The sequence below is a fragment of the Magnolia sinica genome, chromosome 11 (genome assembly GCF_029962835.1).
Source record: "Magnolia sinica isolate HGM2019 chromosome 11, MsV1, whole genome shotgun sequence".
Taxonomy (NCBI): domain Eukaryota; kingdom Viridiplantae; phylum Streptophyta; class Magnoliopsida; order Magnoliales; family Magnoliaceae; genus Magnolia; species Magnolia sinica.
The window spans coordinates 72,914,479-72,934,550 of NC_080583.1; the positions used below are offsets into that span (position 1 = coordinate 72,914,479).

At 38.9% G+C, this 20,072-nt stretch overlaps 2 protein-coding genes across 4 annotated transcripts in view; one reads left to right on the forward strand and one right to left on the reverse strand.

The window, feature by feature from the left end:
• Positions 1-7,939, forward strand: part of LOC131219342 (probable inactive purple acid phosphatase 1) — a 33,639-nt gene extending 25,700 nt beyond the window's left edge. For all 3 annotated transcript variants that reach the window (XM_058214433.1, XM_058214432.1, XM_058214434.1), the window contains exons 8-13: positions 787-868; positions 1,947-2,079; positions 3,255-3,460; positions 4,251-4,376; positions 5,562-5,871; positions 7,408-7,939. In XM_058214433.1, coding sequence (XP_058070416.1) covers positions 787-868; positions 1,947-2,079; positions 3,255-3,460; positions 4,251-4,376; positions 5,562-5,871; positions 7,408-7,713 — 1,163 coding nt within the window. In that variant the 3' untranslated portion in view covers positions 7,714-7,939. The remainder of the gene's footprint in view (positions 1-786; positions 869-1,946; positions 2,080-3,254; positions 3,461-4,250; positions 4,377-5,561; positions 5,872-7,407) is intronic.
• Positions 7,940-11,110: 3,171 nt separating this feature from the next.
• Positions 11,111-11,961, reverse strand: LOC131219343 (NAC domain-containing protein 2-like). The gene is made up of 2 exons (XM_058214435.1): positions 11,607-11,961; positions 11,111-11,480 (listed from the first exon to the last, which is right to left on the reverse strand). Exons 1-2 carry the CDS (start codon positions 11,910-11,912, stop codon positions 11,169-11,171), a joined length of 618 nt encoding a protein of 205 aa, XP_058070418.1. The 5' UTR covers positions 11,913-11,961; the 3' UTR covers positions 11,111-11,168.
• Positions 11,962-20,072: the final 8,111 nt, after the last annotated feature.

Here is a 20,072-nt window from a genome sequence, read left to right on the forward strand (position 1 = left end):
GTATGTGTATGAGAAAAAAGGACAGTTAACCGGTGGTCTAAATTCAGCATACATGTGTGTCCCACTTGATGAGTGGACCTTTTGGCCAGGACATATTATGGTGGTCCACACCCTATGAGTTGCTTAGATCTTGTAAACATGCCACACCCACATTGGCATGCATGCCGTGAATCACCCTTCAGTCTCTTGCACAAATTGCCTAAACATTTCTCTTTTCTTAAATGTCGAGAACTGCAAATGGGTAAAAGCGAATGATATTAGGCCTGCAGCTGTGTATTTTTATGATTTACTCTGCAATCACTCCAATAGCTTGCCTTGGTTGATCTACGCTTGATCCTTGACTTGTTGTTCATTTCCACCATCTATGCCGAACAGTTAGTGTTGAAATAGATTATTGCCTTCTCATTATTATGAAATGATCATTTTGAGTTTTAAGAATTGTTTTTGAATTCCATAAGTACTATTTCTTTGTTCTATTGAAGTTTCCCTTGTATTTGAAGGCCCTTATATCAACCATGGTTGCTTTCCATATCATTTTAGAATGTATTTGAAGTCCGTCATCAGTCATCATCATCATCGTCTTGGTCCAAGGCTCAACTATTTAGGGTCAGCATTGCCCCCATTTTTTTCTCAACCTTTAATTGTTTCAATAGTATCTAATGAACTCATAATTGGGTTTCTCGCATTTGTTTGTCTGGTGAAATAACATGAATTTCAACTCCAAAAAGAATGTGCCATATCCTTCTTGTGATGAATACAATTCTTTTCTTCCATATCCTTGTACAGGTTCGCCAGCACGGACAGTGGGGTGGCGTGATCCTGGTTTCATCCATACTAGTTTTTTGAAGGAATTGTGGCCCAATTCAATGTAAGTGCGTCTGCTCAAATCGTTTATTTTCAATTACATAGGCTTGTGCTACTCTCATAAAATCTTCAAGTTCAGCATATTTGGATGTATGATCATTAGTAAGTTGCTTGGGTTTTCATTACTAAAAAAAAAGGTTGCTTGGAGCAGTATTTGCATCGCATGGTAATATGACTGGCCAAAACGAGTCCTAAGTCTTTCGTTTTTCAAATTTCTTTACCAAATCAATGAAAAATATAAAAAATATCTGGAAGAATAAGATGGAACACATGAATCATATTCTAATATTCTTCATCACAATTTAGTCAAACTAAAGGTTCCATGACATTTCTATTGGTAATGAAGTATTTAGAGCATCCATTAATACGAATCAGATAAAGTCAGTTTTTGTATGTTGCTTGCATTTTTATTTCATTAACCTTCAGTCTAGAAGGAATTGTCCGTTAGCTGCATCAGGGCACAAATTGCACATTGGTGCCCCCAGATCACGTAAGTTGGGGCCATCTTGGTGATCCATACTGTTGAGCTGATGGGCCTCATTCAATTGAAGCATGCCTGAAAGCCTTCCAGATTAGAAGATCCTAGCCATGCAATTGTTGGCCTTCTTTCCAGGCCATTGCCTGTTTGTAGGTTTCTAATTGAAGGTGTAGGTCCTTCTAACCTGGAAGACTTTTGGGGCAACCCCATCCATGGGCTCATTAGATCAAACAGTCCAGATCACTGAACCATGGGCTGTCACCTTTATGTACTGATAATTGCTTTCAACCTAGAAGACAAAGTAACTTTATGTTCACTTGCACTTTTCCAGATCTTCTAGGTATGTTTGGAGGCACCTCAGGAAGAGGGGCAGCAATAGTGCCTGTAGAATTTGTACATTTCAAGTACTTGAAACGAACAAACTTGATTCTCCACCCTACCATCATATTAAACAAAATGTCAATGTGGGGTACTTCCAACATTTACGTTAGTGTATGTTTATAATACTAGTTTCTCAAAACGTGAAAATTGTAAACAGGTTAATTTTGGTAGCTTTGATTATTAGATATTCCATAAACTTAATTCCAACCTGATATTGGTGCAGGTACACTTACAAGTTGGGGCATAGGCTAATCAATGGTTCATACATTTGGAGTCAAACGTATCTCTTCAAAGCATCTCCTTATCCTGGACAGGACTCTTTACAGCGTGTAGTCATTTTTGGTGACATGGGAAAGGTAGGAAGTCTCTTGGAAACCCTTCGCATGCATGTGTAAGTATAATCATCTTACAATTCTAAAAAAAGAAAAGCATAATCATGTTTGTCTTGATTATTGTGGTAGTTCTTATTTCATCCTCTGATCTTGAAGCACTTGGAGGTAGCGGCTAACACATAGGTTTCCTATAACAGTTGGAGACTTTGATCTAAAGCACCCAGTGCCCGTACTTGGCACTTAGCCAAGTTACTTTGTTTCTCTAAAAATGAGCACTGGGTGTGCATAAACTTGCTTCTTTTGTTTAGGGGTGCAAAAGTTCGGCTGAGTTTTTCTTGGACTTGCCCGTGTTTCTTTTGGATAATATGAACTAAGTTGATCATTGATTTGTTTGATTTTTAGAAAGAGTAATGCTATGGCGATTTGGTCAGGGGTGATTCGTGCTGTACTAGTGACATGTCTCCCCTTCCTCCCACATTTAATTGGATTTCAGTAAGTGCTCACAAAAGAAGAAGAAGAAGAAGATCATGGGGTCTACTATGATGTTTTTGTGAAATCCACTTGATCCATCAGCTGCGACAGATTGTATTAGGACATGAGTCAAAAAATCAGGTTGATACAAATGCAATTGGCCCACAGGATATAAAACAGTGGAAATGGGACTGTCCACCATTGAAACCTTCCTGGGACTCTACATAATGTTTAGATGACATCCAACCCCTTCATAAGGCGATTACATCCATGGTGATTGGATAATCTGAATATCAGCCTGATTAAAAATTTGGTGGGCCCCAGGAAGGTTTCAATGGCATGCATCCCATTCCCATTGTTCTTTGTGGTGTGTCCCACATGAGTTATGGATCAGTATGATTTTTGGGCCCACATCATAAGATTGCTCAAGTGATGGGAACACATCACGGTGTACCCACAGATTTAATTTGCTCGCCCTACCTCGGTTGCATTGAATGTGGAATGGAGCCATGGAGGGCACGTGTTGAAATAATACGTCGATATGCCATAGCATTACTCTTTTAGAAACTGCCTTCAATTTTAAAACAACCGGCTGAGTGTAAAGTCGGTCACTGGCCTTTCCAAGAGAAACAAATCAAATCATACTCGGCTGATAACTGATTGAGTTCGATTTGATGTTTAAACTTTTTTGTGGATATACTGTGGTATTGAAGTACTTCTACTTTCAGGCAGAACGTGATGGTTCCAATGAATACAACAACTATCAGCCTGGCTCCCTTAATACTACTGACCAGCTTATTCGAGAATTGAAGAACATCGATATAGTTTTCCACATTGGGGATTTATGTTACGCAAATGGGTACCTCTCACAGTGGGATCAATTTACATCACAGATTGAGCCCATTGCTTCCTTGGTACCATATATGGTCGCAAGGTTTGTTGACTGTCATCCTCCATTTATTTAGGCTGAAATTTGCTTAGCCCACACACACCTCTACCATTTACAATCTGGCATGTGTGGCTAGCATTTGAAGGTGCAACTTGGGGGATTGGGTTAGGCTGAGGGTCAACCTGAGCCCGACTGGACTTGAAGAGGACCCAATCCACAACTTGTCCTGAGCTGAATTCCAATCTGAGGTGACCAACCCAAACCCAACTCGAAGTCCTCTATACTTGACCCAACCCTCCCTGAATACATGTGATCATTCCCAAACCCGGCCCGAATTTCCTCAACCAGTACCCAACCCGATTTCAAACCGGGTTGGTGTTTTCCACCCCAAACCAACCTGAGGACCATGACAATCTGACCTGAACTCGAGTTGGGTCAATTGGGTTCAAGTTGACCTGAATCCAAGTTGCAGCTCTACCAACATCTGATCTGTTTAGATGCCAAGTTCCATTCTGTAGATGACCTAAAAAAAAATCAGGCGGGTCAAGTCATCGGATGGGCCACATATGTTAAAAAACACGCTACTGTTTAGAAAAGCTTCTGCTAGTCCACATTCAGTGTACATGTGCAGACCACTTGATGAGTTGACCAGCCTGATTTTTCAGTCAGGTTACCTACGAGCTGGATCCACATGACACATGCTCAGATGTTGACCACATTCCAGTTAACACTTGTGCGGCATATAGGGGTGTGTGCAGGCTTAGAAAAGCTTAGTATACACTTTATGGGAGCTTCTAGGTATATATTGAATGATGAACTGTGATTTTGATTGCAGTGGTAACCATGAGCGAGACTGGCCTGGAACAGGATCCTTCTATGGAAATATGGATTCGGGAGGAGAATGTGGTGTGTTAGCTGAAACCATGTTCTACGTTCCAGCTGAGAATAGGGCCAAGTTCTGGTATGGAAACATGAGAATCACATCACATGAAATTGTTTCTGTTTTATGATTTGAAGAATAATCTAATCTTCTGTAATTGTCACACGTATCCTTCAAGCTTTCGTCTTTCATAATGAAACTTAAGTTTCTAAACACACTGCTATGTCAGCAGTTACATGATTGAACCCATGCTTGGATACGCACATCTGGCACACTTGTTTGATTATGCCCATGATGTCCCCCCCCCCCCCCCCTCCGTTTTTTTTGGTTTTTCCTGTCGTTTTGTGGGGAGGAGCCCAATTTCCCAATGGCTAATTCTTTATTATTCATAACCTTATCCCAGATATTTGGGGTTTGGTTTAAAAATCTTGTTTCACTAACGCCCTACCCACCTTTGCATAGTTTACACCTTAACCGTGTTTAGAAATCATGGCATGTTGCTTGGAGGGAATGCTCTATCATATGATTAAGATTTGAAATATGAATTATCATGATTTGTAGCAGGGAGCTTGAATAAAATTTAAAGGTGTAATATAGTGGCTGGGTCCTCTATAATGTTTTGAGAATGAACTTATTCACAAATGTTGCAGGTGGGCCCACCACGGTTTAAGTTTGCCATCGAACCTGTTTAGAAGGGTTGCCCAACAATGTAAATGGGATGCCTAAAAAATCAGACCAATCCAAACATCATGTGGGCCACCATGTGAATTTGAAGGTTTGGGGTGGTTCATTGCTTTATATGGTGTGGACTACTTGATGATTGTATAGGTTTATTTTTTTGGAGATATAATCATGGTGGGGCTCACCTTATGAGCAGCTTGAATTTCATAAAGACATCACTGTGGGCCACACCATAGAAAAAATGAACCACCACCCAAAAAACCTCAGATTCTCATGCTGGTCCACACGAGGAGTCCCAATTTCATGTTGGGGTGACCCTTCATATTGGATTGGATGCCATGAAAACACTACAGTTGGTCCCCCATGCAAGAGTTGTAGAATAAATTTATTTGTAACATTGTAGAGGATCCGAACTTGTAAATATAATAAGAAAAATTGGAATCTGTTTTAAAAACAGAGGCAATTAAAAAAAGGATACTTTGCTTAAAAAGGAAATGAAAATCTAAAATTTCCCATCCGGGATTGAGAATATTTCATCTGGCGCACAAAGAAATCACCAAAAAGACATTTCACATGCATTTCCAGGTATCAAACCGATTATGGAATGTTCCGCTTCTGTATAGCTGACACCGAGCATGATTGGAGAGAAGGGTCAGAGCAATATAAATTCATTGAGCACTGCCTGGCAACAGTTGATCGACAAAAGCAGCCATGGCTAATATTCCTTGCACATCGGGTTCTGGGTTATTCTTCTAATAGTTTCTATGCCGAGGAAGGGTCTTTTGAGGAGCCAATGGGAAGGGAGAGCCTTCAAGGACTTTGGCAGAAGTACAGGGTCGACATTGCATTCTATGGCCATGTCCACAACTATGAAAGAACATGTCCAATCTACCAGGTACCACTTGAACTTTGATGTTTTGTAATGTTATTCTATTCACATTTCTTTCACCCGAATAGCATTCTCGAAGTTTTGAGTTTTTAAAAGACAGACTCACACAGAAAGAGAAATCAGTTGGACTTTTGATGGTTTAGGTTGCGTTTGGTTGTGCAAAATTTCATTTGCACCAAATTAGACTGATTAATCATGAAATGTCATGACACTTGGTGCAACCAAACGCACCCACAGTTTTTCTCCTATTCATGTTGCATTTAAGAGGAATTCTGTGATCCTTGACCCGAGCCCATGTAGTAGCTTTTGGTCCATCGTTTGTACCAGCGGCCCTATGGTTCAGTGATCTAGACTGTTTATCTGAAAGGTTGATGTGGATTACACCACAAAAGTCTCCTCAATTGGAGAATTCTAATCCATTGACCAGTGGCCTGCAAAAGGACGGTTACAGTGATGGTCCATGCTCAAATGACCACGGGGTCTTCCATTTCCCAGAGATCTGGGGATTCTTCTATCCACTTGGGCCCACCATATTAATGGTCTGGATCACTCGACCATTGGCCCCACCTGTACCAACTGGGGAAAAACCCACTGATATGCACTATATCTTCGAGTCCTTAGTTTGTACAAGTGGGCCTATGGTTCAGTATCGAGTTGTTAATCTAATGGGCCAAAGTGAATTGGCTATACTCGAAAATCTCCTCTATGGAACAGTTCTAACCCTGAACATTGGCCTGCAAATTGATGGTTAAGAGAGGAAATGCAGCAATGCTCCATGCTCAACTGAAAAAGGGTCAAAGAGTGATGGCTAGGATATTTGAATTCCAGAGATTTTTTAGGTATGGTCTATGGGGAGTTATTGATACTCATGTGGCATACATTAACTCAAATCAAACCAACTAAATTGTGGAAGACACTGTTGCTTATTCATGGTCCCAAAATCAGATTGATTGAGAAATCACCACCTCTGATTCTTGGACACTTATTTGTGGAAATGGGACGATTGGACATTTTACTTTTCTAACTGTCCAATAAATGTCCACCAATCGGATAGTCAGATAATCACGGTAGGGTAATTTTTAAAAAAATTCATGATACATCTAATGTGGGATAATTTGGACAGTTTAACTTTAGATACTTGTATGCCACATGTAAGTTAAGTGCCTATGTACCAGAGTTTTTACCATGGTCCATCCATTTGGGGCCAGTACTGTCAACTGCATCACTGAAACATGGCCTGACCCCTCTACAAACTGAATCGAGAATACTATTTAAAACCCTGGATTGAAGATCATATATTTCTCTTTGCATTTTAATCAGTCTTAACAATGTTCATTTTGGATTAATGTAATTCCTTGGGTGCACAAGTTTCACATCCTCACCATCACAAATATATGATTGCGTCTCTGTTGAAAAATAGCAAACAAACACCAACTGCCTTCAGTATCCATATATCAAAGAAACAGATTCTGCAAGGTGTAATCATGCAGTTATCTTCTTCTTCTTCTTTAATTAACATCAATATTTTACTTTTTGTTGCAGAACGTATGCACAAATAAAGAGAAGTTCGTCTACAAGGGTCCCTTGAATGGAACCATCCATGTAGTTGCTGGAGGTGGAGGTGCCAGCCTTGCTGATTTTACCACCATCCAGACCAAATGGAGCATTTACAAAGACTATGACTTTGGGTTTGTGAAACTCACTGCATTCGACCATTCGACATTGCTGTTTGAGTATAAGAAGAGTAGCAATGGAAAGGTTTATGACTCCTTCACGATCTCACGTGATTATCGAGATATTTTAGCCTGCACTATAGACAACTGTCCGAGGACAACATTGGCTTCTTGATGTGGCTGTCATTAGATTCTTGTTGACCAATGCCATTAGGGCTAAGGTACTTATATTTATATTTCACCTAATTATTTTGATTTTAGTGGTTTTAGAGTCATTGAAATTACAAACAATAATTAAAAATAATGTCGGATCATGTGGTGATAACAACATTACTTGTGTTGATAAATAGCTAGCAATTAATGTATGTTGGACTTCAATAAATAAAATGGGTTTGGTGAAAGCACTCGAGTGCACCTCAAATTGGTGTTGGTTTTCAGTACTGTAGAATTCACAAAACCCACGCACAGTATGCCTAGTACGAACCAAATAAAATAATAAAATGCAAGAGGCTGGGCCTATTCTTATTCAAAATTTTGATTTTGCCCAGCCCGAGCCGTGCCCATTGACAGTCCTATTGGAGAGGTAAACAAGAACAAGAAAAATCATATATCATAATGAAGAAAACAATGAAAAAAATTTAATTTATAACAAAAATCCACATATAAAATATTTGTACAGTGCCTTTTTTTTTTTTTTGTCATTATTATTATTTTTAAACATTGAAAAATAAATTTAAGAATAAAAATAAACTACATATCCCATGCTTGGTGCAAATCCGGATTATGATCGGAGTTGCTGGATGATAGAGTTGCCTTTGAAATCAGCCCACCATCTATCCACTACCGAAGCAATATTTCCAAGTTCATTACAAAACATATCTTTGGAGCTGTAGCAGGGTGTGCACTGAGATGATGTTAGCACAGGGAATTCTCAATGAAATTTGCAAGCCATTTATCCTCTGGAGTAATTTACGTAAGTTGATCTGAAAATAAAATATTGGAGTCTGATACTTCAGAGTTATAACATGACATGCACCAAGATGAAGTTGATGTCTGCGGGCATTCTACAATGTTTGTTCAGGGGCTTCATTAGTTTTCTTAGCTCCCCACATATTTCTGTAAATTCAACAGAGAACAAATCCATTCATCTGTAGTGAAAATCAAAATGCAATAAGATTAGTAAATGGAGGAAAAAAGACTAATCTGTAATCAAAATCAAATGGAGAAAATGAAGTAGAGAGTACGTCTCTTTATTAGTTTCTTTTTACATCAACAGTATAACATTGTAGTAGGAAAAGTAAAGCTCAACATAGCATGATTCCTAAGAGAAGCCCAGCTTAAATCACAAGGACCCTGAGAGAGTTAAAACTTCAAACAACTCAAAAATGGCAATTGCGAGAGTACATTGCAAAGAGGAAAAATTAATGAAAAAGGAAACTTTACATAGACCACTTTATTAATATGGAATTTACATTTGGGTATGATCTTTTGGCCACATGTCTAAATTTTTGTGTGGAATCTAATGATTTGATTCGATTTAATATAATTATCATGGTGGGCCTTGTAAAAATCAAGGGTGGATGTCTCTATTCCAACCGTTTCCTTTTGTGTAGCCCACAAAAATCACAGACCAGTATGATTTTTTGTCTCTAGGCTTAATATGAGACCAAAAATCTAATAATCGGGGTGGATCTCATATAAACATTGCAGTGACCTCTTAAAATTAAGAGCTTGTTTGCTTTATTTTTTAAGCTTTCTTTTCGTAACTTAAGATGTAACACGGAATAGGAAAAGTGATTTTGTTTAAAATTTTTGGTCACTCACCAAAGTATCCATAATTTTTTTTTTAAAAATAAATATAAATAACAACTCTACTCTTTTCACTTGACAAAGTTCCGTGGACTCCGCCATAATTTGTGTTATATTTACACCATCTATCTGTTTTGCCATATCATTTTAGGGCATGAGCCCCAAAAGCCCAAAAATGAGATAGATCCAAAGCTCAAGTGGACCACACCATAAAAAAGCAATGAGGACAATGACGTCCACCATTGAAACCTTCCTTATGGCCACCATGATGTTTATTTGCAGACCTAGATGAAAGGAAAACACGAATATCAGCTTGAACTAATACTTCTGTAACCCATAACAAGTTTTCAATGGTGGGCTCTTTTTTGGGTTCATGTCCTAAAATGATCTGACCAAATGGATGAATGGTGTGGATATATATAACAGATACATCACAACGGCGTGGACCTTAAAATGAGCTAGAAAAGCTGTGTTGTATAACACATACATCAGTTTTTCCATTTCATGATGTATGTGTTGTATATCCCAGCCGTCCATAAATTTTTCTAGCTCATTTTAGGTCCCCAGAAATGGTGCAGATCCAAATCTCCAGTGGACCACACAATGGAGATTTAATGCCACCATTAAAAACCTATTAAGGGCCACACAACTTTTGAAACAAGTTGATATTTCTATTTTCCTTTCATCTGGGTCTGTATGACCTTATCAACAGGTTAGATAGAAAATAAAAGGCCTTAGGAAGTATTTATGGATGGACGTTCAATTAATGACCACCATTTCCTATGGTATGGTCCACTAAATATTTTATTTGGATTGGTCGATAGCAAATAAAAGGCCTTAGGAAGTATTTATTGATGGACGTTCAATTAATGACCACCATTTCCTATGGTATGGTCCACTAAATATTTTATTTGGATTGCTTCATTTTTTGGACCGTGCTCTGAAATTAGCTGGGAAAACTGATGGGCAATGTGGATATACAACATATAGATCAAGGTGAGCCCCATGGTCAGGGTAGCACCCACATAGTGATCCCTCCAGTCGTGCTGGAAAAGCTCCATGGGTCCACCATGATGTATGTGTTTTATCCATGCCATCCATCCATTCTCCACATCATTTTAGGGCATGAGCCCAACAATGCCCTAAAATGATGCAGATTCAAATCTCAGATGGACCACATCATAGGAAACAGTGGTGATTGAATGGCCACCATTGAAAACTTCGTGGGGCCACAAAAGTTTTGAATCAAGCTCTTGTTTGTGTTTTCTCTTCATCCAGGTTTGTGTGACCTATTCAACAGGTTGGATGGAAAATAAACATTAAGGTGGGCCCTAGGAAGTTTTTAATGATGGGCTTTTAATTACCATTGTTTCATGTGGTGTGGTCTACCTAAGATTTGGATGTACCTCATCTTGGGTTCATGTACGAAAATGATCTAGTGAAATAGATGGACAGCTTGGTTAAAAGCACAATCAATATGGGGGTCCATAGAGCACGGATCAATGCTTTATATCACCCACCTGATGTGTCTATTGGTGATGATACCAATCAAAGAGTCCTTCTTAAAGAAGTAAAGATTGCATAAATCAGCCAATCGCTGTGGGCCTGAACTCGGCGCATTTACAGCTCTACCAATCATTTTTCAGATATCAACCATAACAAAAGGATAATATCATTATCAAGAAAATAATAAAATTATATTTCATCTGTACAAAGAAAATTACAAAATATTTGTGTCACTTTTTTTTTTTTGTTTTTTTGTTTTTTTGTTTTTTAAAATTTTAAATAATGAGAAATAAATAAAAGAATAGAAATAAACTATCAAATAGTGGGCATAACATCAAAGGGTGATGGGTCATTGAATTCAGATAATGTTAGTGGTGGGAGATATTCGTTATTATCCCACGGAATATTAATCAATCTATCTACTTCTGGAGTAATTTCGTCGAATATCATGTCCCAAGATAGTGAATGCATGCACTTGTAGTCGATGATGTTCACTTGATCATCTTCATAACAAGGAGCCATATATGATGTGCAGTCTTCTTCAATAACTTCATTGACTGGTGTTTCATTCGTTTTCTTAGCTCCCGACTTATGCTTGTATATTCGACACAAAACAAATCCATTCATCTGCAATGAAAATCAAAATGCAATCATATTAATAAATAAATAAATAAAAGATATTTCACGTTGTTAGGACACCATGCAATGGATTGTACGTGAAAAATATGTATTCGAGATATTTTTTTTTCTTACTCTTATGTGATGATCCTCTTGAGTTGCAGCCACCATCTTCCTCTTTCTCTTCCTAGCCTCAGTCTCAGTAGTCGTTGTAGGAGGATCAACCTCCTCCATCCTATACTCTGTCATTAGCCAATCTGTTTTCTTCCCTTTAGGCGCCGTACCAACATGGAATTTCAAATTCATCTTATATCCAACTACTTTATCTTGATCAAGAACCGTCGTATGTCCGGTAGTAGCCTTCCAGTAGCCGTTTCCTGCTTTCCGAGCTGGGCGTGATCCACCCTCATACTTACGATTCCTTTGTGTGAAAAAATACATGTCCTTCTCTTCTTCAACCGCAAACTGACCTGCAAATCAAATCTTGATTTTAGATTTTTTTTTTTTTAAAAAAAAAGAAGAAAAAGAAGAAGAAGAAGAAGAAGATAGAATCGTTTGTTTGCTTACTTGCAAGATCATCAGGATTGAAGTTGTAGATATCGATTTCTTGGATTACTTGAGCGGGGAGTGGAAGACCTAGATTCTTATTATTAAGATAATGTACTAATAATTCAGAGTCGGTGGGAAGGAAGCGATAACCTGGAGGGAATTTCAACATAGGTTTCATCTCTCTCTGAGGAGGAGGAGGAAGAAGAAGAAGAAGAAGAAGTTTCTGGATATTTGGAAAGAAGAGAATGGGAGTTTTCAAGTGAGGAGCAGTGATTCTTTCATCTGAATATATAATATATATAGTAACCGACTATTCGCTCACCACATGGGTGCGGAAGTTTACGCAGGTGGAAGATCTGTGGGGCCCACTGTGTGATGTATGTGAGAAATCCACTCCATTCATTAGTTTCTAGAGCACTCATCGATTAAAAAAAAAAAAAAGACTCATGTCAGCCGCACGATAGAAAGCTGTGGAAATGAAAACGCCATACGTGTAACTACCCACATTTAACGAGATATGAGAGCCATGTTTACGCAAGCCGAAGATTGGTGGAGACGGCTGTGACCATCAGTTTCGACGGTCTATATCGGGGTATGATCTTTGGTCAGATCTAAGACTTACGTGGGACAAATGACAAAAATGGAAATCTTCTTGGGGCTTCGAAACCGTTGATAGTGGGTTGAGGATTTCTCAGTGACACTTTCCTGGAAACAGGCCGTTTCATTGAATATCCCCACACGTATACCCTGCGTACAGGTATTACGTCTAACAGATAGCTCCGTCTGCACATCCTCACCGTCCATCAATTTTGCTATCTGGGGTTGATACAAATCTCAGGTGGGCCACACGGTAGTAGAAGTAGGTATCTGGGTGGTTTCAGGACTGCATGTGGGGCCTATCATTGATCTGAATAAATGCTCAATGTTTGATCTGGGCTGTTCATTAGGTGGGCCTCGCTGTGTATGCGATCAAACATTTAACCCATTTAATTGGGCCTGAAACTGACCCACAACCTGTTACCCTGTGGCCGTAAGTGACCCACTTAACCCATTTAATTGCAAATGGGTTGGGCTTAACAGATCCAACCCAACCCAGCATGACTCCTACATACATGAATGCACTGCATAATATCAGGAAAAGGAATGCTAGCCTGGCCTCATTAGTGGATACATACACTACATTTACCTGAAAATGATCAAGTGCAAACTGATGCTGTGGGCCCCACATGGTGTGTTGATAGAATCCAGACCAACCACCTGACATGTTATCCTTGATTTGGTCAATGGCCAAAAAATTGGGGCAATTCTTGACTTAGGTGGGTCACACGAATAAGAAGAGTTGAGAGGGGATGCACACCCTTGATTCTCATAGAGGGCCCACCATGTTTCATATATGTCATCCAATCTATTGGTATGAAGCATGGGTCTATATATACTTCTAGCAGTTTGTTTTGGTTATTGGGCTGGGTTAATTAGGTCAGGTCATGTGGCCTGGCCCATTGATATCATCTATGGGCAAGTGTGTGAAGTGGGTTTAATGCATGCCTGACCCAAGTACTTAAACGGGGCCACACACCCATTTAGCTGGGGCAAACCCTGCCTTAGAAGCAGGTTGTGTCAGTTGACCCACTGGCCAACACCCATTGATAGCCCTATCGTCAAGTATCATGCAGTTATATAATGTGTGAAAAGGCACATTAGGTAGTCCTTTCTTATATTAAAGATGGATGGTGGAAAATGATCGACTATTAGGCGACATTAGGGGTGGCAATAGCTCAGGTCAGCCGGTGTGTCAACTGACCCAACCCATTCTTGCGTTGGGTTCGGTCTAAAGTAAATGGGTGGCGGGTCAGGCTCAGGCTAAAAATATGAATGATCTCCAACCTGTTCAATAGACCATAATGATGATATGACCTAAAAATCAGGTTGATCCAAACATCACAGTAACATTTTACACCATCCAAAAACCTTCAAATTCACCCGTGGCCTACTAATTCTTTATTATTATTATTATTATTATTATTATTATTATTTAAAATTTTTATAACATACACTCACACCCCACACACACCCACGCACTCACACCACAGTGGGATTTCACCACAATGGGTACTTATGCATATTTGGTTATGACGCTAACTCTCATGTACCGCCAGTTGAGAGAGATAAGTTAAACCATAAATTCAAAAAGTACATCTTTGTTGGCCATGGTGTTGGTGTAAAAGGTTACAGGTTATTCGACAAGGTCACACGCAAGGTTATTACTAGCCGTGATGTCAGATTTGATAAAAGCTCCGTATTCCACAAGAATGATCAAGAGGAGCGAGAGGAACCAAAAAAGTTGATCGTAGACGTTCAGATTGACACAGATCATACTCAGGCATAGACAAATGTGCAGACAGAGGTACGAGAGAAGGTGGAGTAGCCACCTGTGAGAAGAAACTCACTGCGTGATCACAGGTTACCGACAAAATATAAGGACAACTCTAATATTGCATATGACCTCATTACAGATGAGGGAGACCCGTCTACTATTCAAGAGACTCTTAATGAGCCAAATGCAGAAAAGTGGAAGGCTGCTATGAACGATGAGATGGACTTGTTGCACAAAAACAACACATGAGAGCTGGTGGAGCTTTCAGTGGGTCGAAAAGCGATTGGATGCAAGTGGTTATTGAAAAGTTAACAAGACAAATACAAAGCGAGACTGGTAGCGAGGGGGTATGCTCAGAGAGAAAGAATCGACTTTACAGAGATATTCGCGTCGGTGGTTAAGCAAGTATCTATCAGATTCGTGTTGGCGTTGGTTGCCCAATACGATCTTGAGCTGGAACAGATGGATGTCAAGACTGCATTCCTGCTTGGGGAGTTGGAAGAGCGGATCTACATGAAGCAATAAGAAGCTACGAAGTGAAAGTGGCAGAGAAAAATGTTTGCAGCTTAGAGAAAAAGGTTTGCATGTTAATGAGGTCGTTGTATGGCCTAAAACAATCGCCTAAGCAGTGATATAAAAAATTAGATTCTTTTATATTGAATCAGAAATTTATTTGGAGTGAATACGATCACTGTGTATATTACAAGACACTGAGTGATGAAAAACTTATCATCCTAGTATTGTACGTTGACGATATGTTAATCGCTAGTTATGATATGTCTAAAATCGGCGTATTGAAAATTTAGTTATCAGGGACATTCAAGATGAAAGATCTGGGGGCTGCAAAGAGGGTTCTCGGCATATATATTCATAGAGAGAGGAAGAGGAGCAGGCTTTGGTTATCATAAGAAGAATACTTTAAAAATGTGCTGATCAAGTATGGGATGGGCCAAGCAAAGCCGATGAGCATTACCCACGCGACTCACTTCAAGCTTTCCTCAGAACAATATTCTAATTCAAATGAGAAAAAACAGGTTATGTCTCATGTGCCTTATTCGAATGCGGTTGGCAGTTTAATGTATGCCATGGTCTGTACGAGAGCAGATATTTCACAGGTAGTTGGTGTTGTGAGTAGAAATATGTCAAACCCCAGTAAGCAACATTGGGAAGTAGTGAAATACTACTTCGATACATTCGAGGTACAAAAGACTACGTCTTAACTTTTGAGAAGACATGAGTAAAATTGGTAGGGTATGTAGATTCAAACTATACAGGTAGTGTGGTTTCCAGAAAGTCGACTTCAGGTTACTCGTTTGTACTAACGAGTGGAGCAATTAGTTGGATGTCGAAGCTTCAGTCTGTGGTGGTTTTTTCCACGACCGAAGGAGAATATATGGCAATGACAAAAGTATTTAAGGAAGGTATTTGGTTAAGAGGCATGATAAATCAACTAGAGCTTCAGCAGGAGGCCGTGCCGATTAATTGTGATAGCGAGAGCGCTATTAATTTGGCTAAAAATTCAGTTTATCACTCTCATACTAAACACATTGATGTTTGTCACCACTTTATCCGACAAGTACTTGAAGAAGGAAGCGTGACTCTAGAGAAGATTCACACCAGCGTGAATCTTGCGGACATACTCACCAAGGTTGTTCATACAGAGAAGTTCAAGTTTTGTGCAACTTCTCTAGGCTTGATGATGACGTAAAAGGAAGACAGTGTGTGCACGAGAAGCATTGATGAAGATATGATGCGAGACAGAGATAAAAGAAGAGGATAAAGAGCTACACATTTGAAGATTGAAGATATAATGGAGATTATTGTATTTGATGTCTTAAATCTAATTAGATTTTGCGTAGATTTTTCACGCAAGTGCGAAAGCGCGGGATTTGTTTCCTGTTTCGTTTATGATTCTTTCCGATTTTACTTGGGATTCTTTTTAAAACTATATAATGGGTGTAAACGGGATTGTGAGGTATTCTAAGGCTTTCTAAAGGGGTTCTAGGGTTTTTAAAAGGGTGGAGCAAGGGAGAGATTTGAGAATTGCTCAAGTCTAGTAAGTCCTTCCTCTTTGTAATTTTGGTTTTCATAGTGAAGATCTGTCGCTTTGTGCCGTGGTTTTTTTCTCGAAAGGGTTTTCCATGTTAAATCTTTATGTTCTCTTGTGTTTGCTTGATGCTTTTGGATTGCGATCCTAAATCCATCTTTATGTGATTCCACAGTCTAAAATCCAACAATGATTATGCAGATTCTCCTCTTGTAGAACATTTCTTTTATCTTAAATCTGATCGTCTCTATTAATATAGTCACAAGATATTTTCGTTCTTCTTTAAACAAAGCATTAACGCAGTTAGTAGTGACCAAGTTGAATTTTTTTCGTACAAAATGCGAAGATGCCCATCTTTCACATCATATTTCTATCAACCATAATAATCATGTACAGTTTAGATAGAAGCTCCTTATATGTAGTCCTGACACTCAAAGCAATACTTTTTGACTTTCCTCCCTTATACGTATATACATTATTTTCATATATTAACTCCCCACCATAAAAGCATACGATGATTCTTGCAGCCATTAACTGAAAATAAACACATTAAAATATTTATATACACTATTTTTTTTATATTCTTATATTTTAAAAATACCAGCTTTCAAATATTTACTAGCCATTGCAATACCCCAAACATAGGGTACTTTTAATTTCCACATAAATAATGAAATTTCACTCATAGGGTTGATTTGGATTGTTGGAATTAAAATTCCCAAGAACTCTAGTACCCTTTATTTTTGTTGGACATTTATTATTATTATTATTATTATTATTATTATTATTATGACAGTGTGTCTTCGCCCCTTTTAAGGCTCCTTGCTGATGCAAACAATCACTTGGTAACCAGGTGCATTTGGATAGTCTACGGGGAAAGGAATTAAACTCATGTCTGTGAGAAGTAAACCACGACTAGAACTATTTGCCCAAACCGTGATGGATTTTTATTGAACATTTAAGGCCCATTTGGATCGTATATTAGTTTCTACTCATTAAGAAGATAAGTATATTCGGTAAACGACATACTTATCAACTTCTCATCTCTTTTGTCTCACCCATACCTCCCATTAACAACTTGTGAAAAGTAGAAAAGTTTTTTTAAAATAATAAAGGTAGTGATTAAGTACTTTTAAGTAAAAAGTTACTTATACATAATCATAAGGTAAACGTAACTGAAATAAGTTACTTATCTACTAATGTAATGTAAGTAAAAAAAGTAACTTATTTGGTGGTATCCAAACAGGTCCTTAATATTGGACAGTAAAAAAAAAAAAAAAGTATCCTATGGCCTTATCTTGAAAAGTAGAAAAGTTTTTTTCAAAAAAAAAAAAAAAAAAAAACACCTGAAGTGATGAAATATATTTAACTAAAAATTTGCTTATAACTAATCAGAAACTAAACTTACTTAACTGAAATAAGTTGCTTATCTACTGCTGTAGGTAGAAAAATAACTTATTTGGTTGTATCCAAACGAGTCCTAAAATAAGAAGTATCTAAGGACTTTATCTTCAAAATGTGAGTGCCAATAAATTAGAAGCTAGGATTATGTTTGTAAGCTGTAACTTGACCAACAGTGAATTTAATTGCATGAGTACCAAGCGTCCCATGCAATCAGGGTATCAAATAAATCCTCTTTATAAGGGATGCAAATTGCATGTGCCCACGCCAACAGAAAGTTCTTGTAGGTGGAAGCTACATGGGGCTCATTGAGATATTCATGCCAACATCCACTCTGTCCATCAGCTCTGCAACCTAATAATAGGTAAGAAGTCCAGTGATTAGCTAGATCCAAAACTTAGGTGAGCCACTTGACAAGAAATAAGGAAAATCGAAACATCCACCATTGAATTTTGTATTTTATTTTAATAACACACTCACACCCCCCTAAATCATCCCCTAAATCACAAGATCGATGCCTACAAACCTGTTTACAAATTCTCTCAAGTTATAATCAGGACCATCATGGTGGACTTTTAACTTATACATGAACTAGCTGTTGGTGGGGGCCACAGGTCATTCGCATGATTTTCCAAGGGACATGTACTGGGAACTGAATTCAGTGAGCTGAGGAACCACTGAGGTTGGTGAGGCCACATGGTGAGATTTGATTGGACCCTGTGCTACTGTTGGAAGTGGGGCCACACAAAGCATGTTTGAAATCAGTTTTGTTGAGTAGGTACTTGACTCACGATCAGTCCACGGGCTGGCCCAATCAAACATCACCATGCTACCCCTTATTGCGTTTATTGAGGGAGTTGATTAAGTGTTACCCTGGTAACAGGTTAGTGGATATTGCCATGACCCCGGGCCTACTTTGATGTATGTGTTGCATATCCATATATTTTAATATATGGTCCCAAAATGAAACAGGTCCAAATTTCAAGTGGAGCACACAGCGGGGATTGAATTTCTACTAAAAGTTTCTTGTGGGCCACGAAAGTTTTGGCTCAAACTGATATTTGTATTTGCCATTTGTACATGTTTTTGGGACTTTATCAACAAGTTAGATGATAAATAAATATTCAAGGCCCACGGCAAATAAACATAATGGGCAACCAAGTTTTTAATGGTAGGCGTTCAATGACGACTATTTCCTATGGTGTGGCCCACCTGAGTTTTGCCTTTCATGATCTTTGTGACCTCATAAACAGGTTGGATGGCAAATAAACATTACAGTGGGCCTTAGGGAGTTTTTAATGGTGAGAATGCTATCCCTAGTGTGTGGTCCACTTAAGATTTGGATCTGCTTCATATTTTGGACTATGCTCTAAAATGAGTTAGAAAAATTGATGGACGATGTGGATATGTAACAGGTACATCAAAGTAGGCCCCACGGCTCCATCTAACCCTTCCTTAATGTGAGTCCGATAGGATTGATGGAAAAAAAAAAAAAAAAAAAGCCTGAACAAAGAGCCCAGGGAACTTTCACTTGTAGGTGCGCACATCCTCACAGCTCTTTCTGGTGTGGCCCATTTGATATTTAGATCGGCCTGATGTTCTCCCTTTATTTCTCATATATATGATCTTCCGTAAACGTTGGACGGTGTGGATGTCAGCACTTGACGGTGGGATACACAGATATCCTTCCTGTTGCACATGGCATGAATAGGCTCACATGAGTTTCAACATGAGGTAACGGTTTTGAGTAACCATCGTTGTGAAATCCCATTGACGTGTGAGTGCGTGGGTTGAAAAACATAATTTATACCGTGTTAGTTACTTACCGCTGATAAACGATGTTGGATCTTCAAGTGTTCTCATAGTTTTAGGGCAATCAAGACCGTTCAAATTTATGAACCAATCATAGATTTAACGTAGCTAAAAAATAAAATACACCATAAGAAAACAGGCCTTTACCAGCGGTCAAAACCGCCGGCAAAGGATAAAACCACCGAAAAATCCTTTGCCCGCCGTCAGCTAACAGCCGGTAAAGCCTCGGTCGGCAAAGGCTTTACCGGCGGTCGGGACCTTTACTGACAATTGTGATGGACGCCGCTAAATCGCGAGTTATCCGTAGCAAAAGACGGCTTGGCACAGTGCCACCGTAGCCATTAGGCCGCAGTTTTTTAAAATTTGCTACGGATTATATCTGTAGCTAGAGGAGTCATGGCCACCAACAATCCGTAGC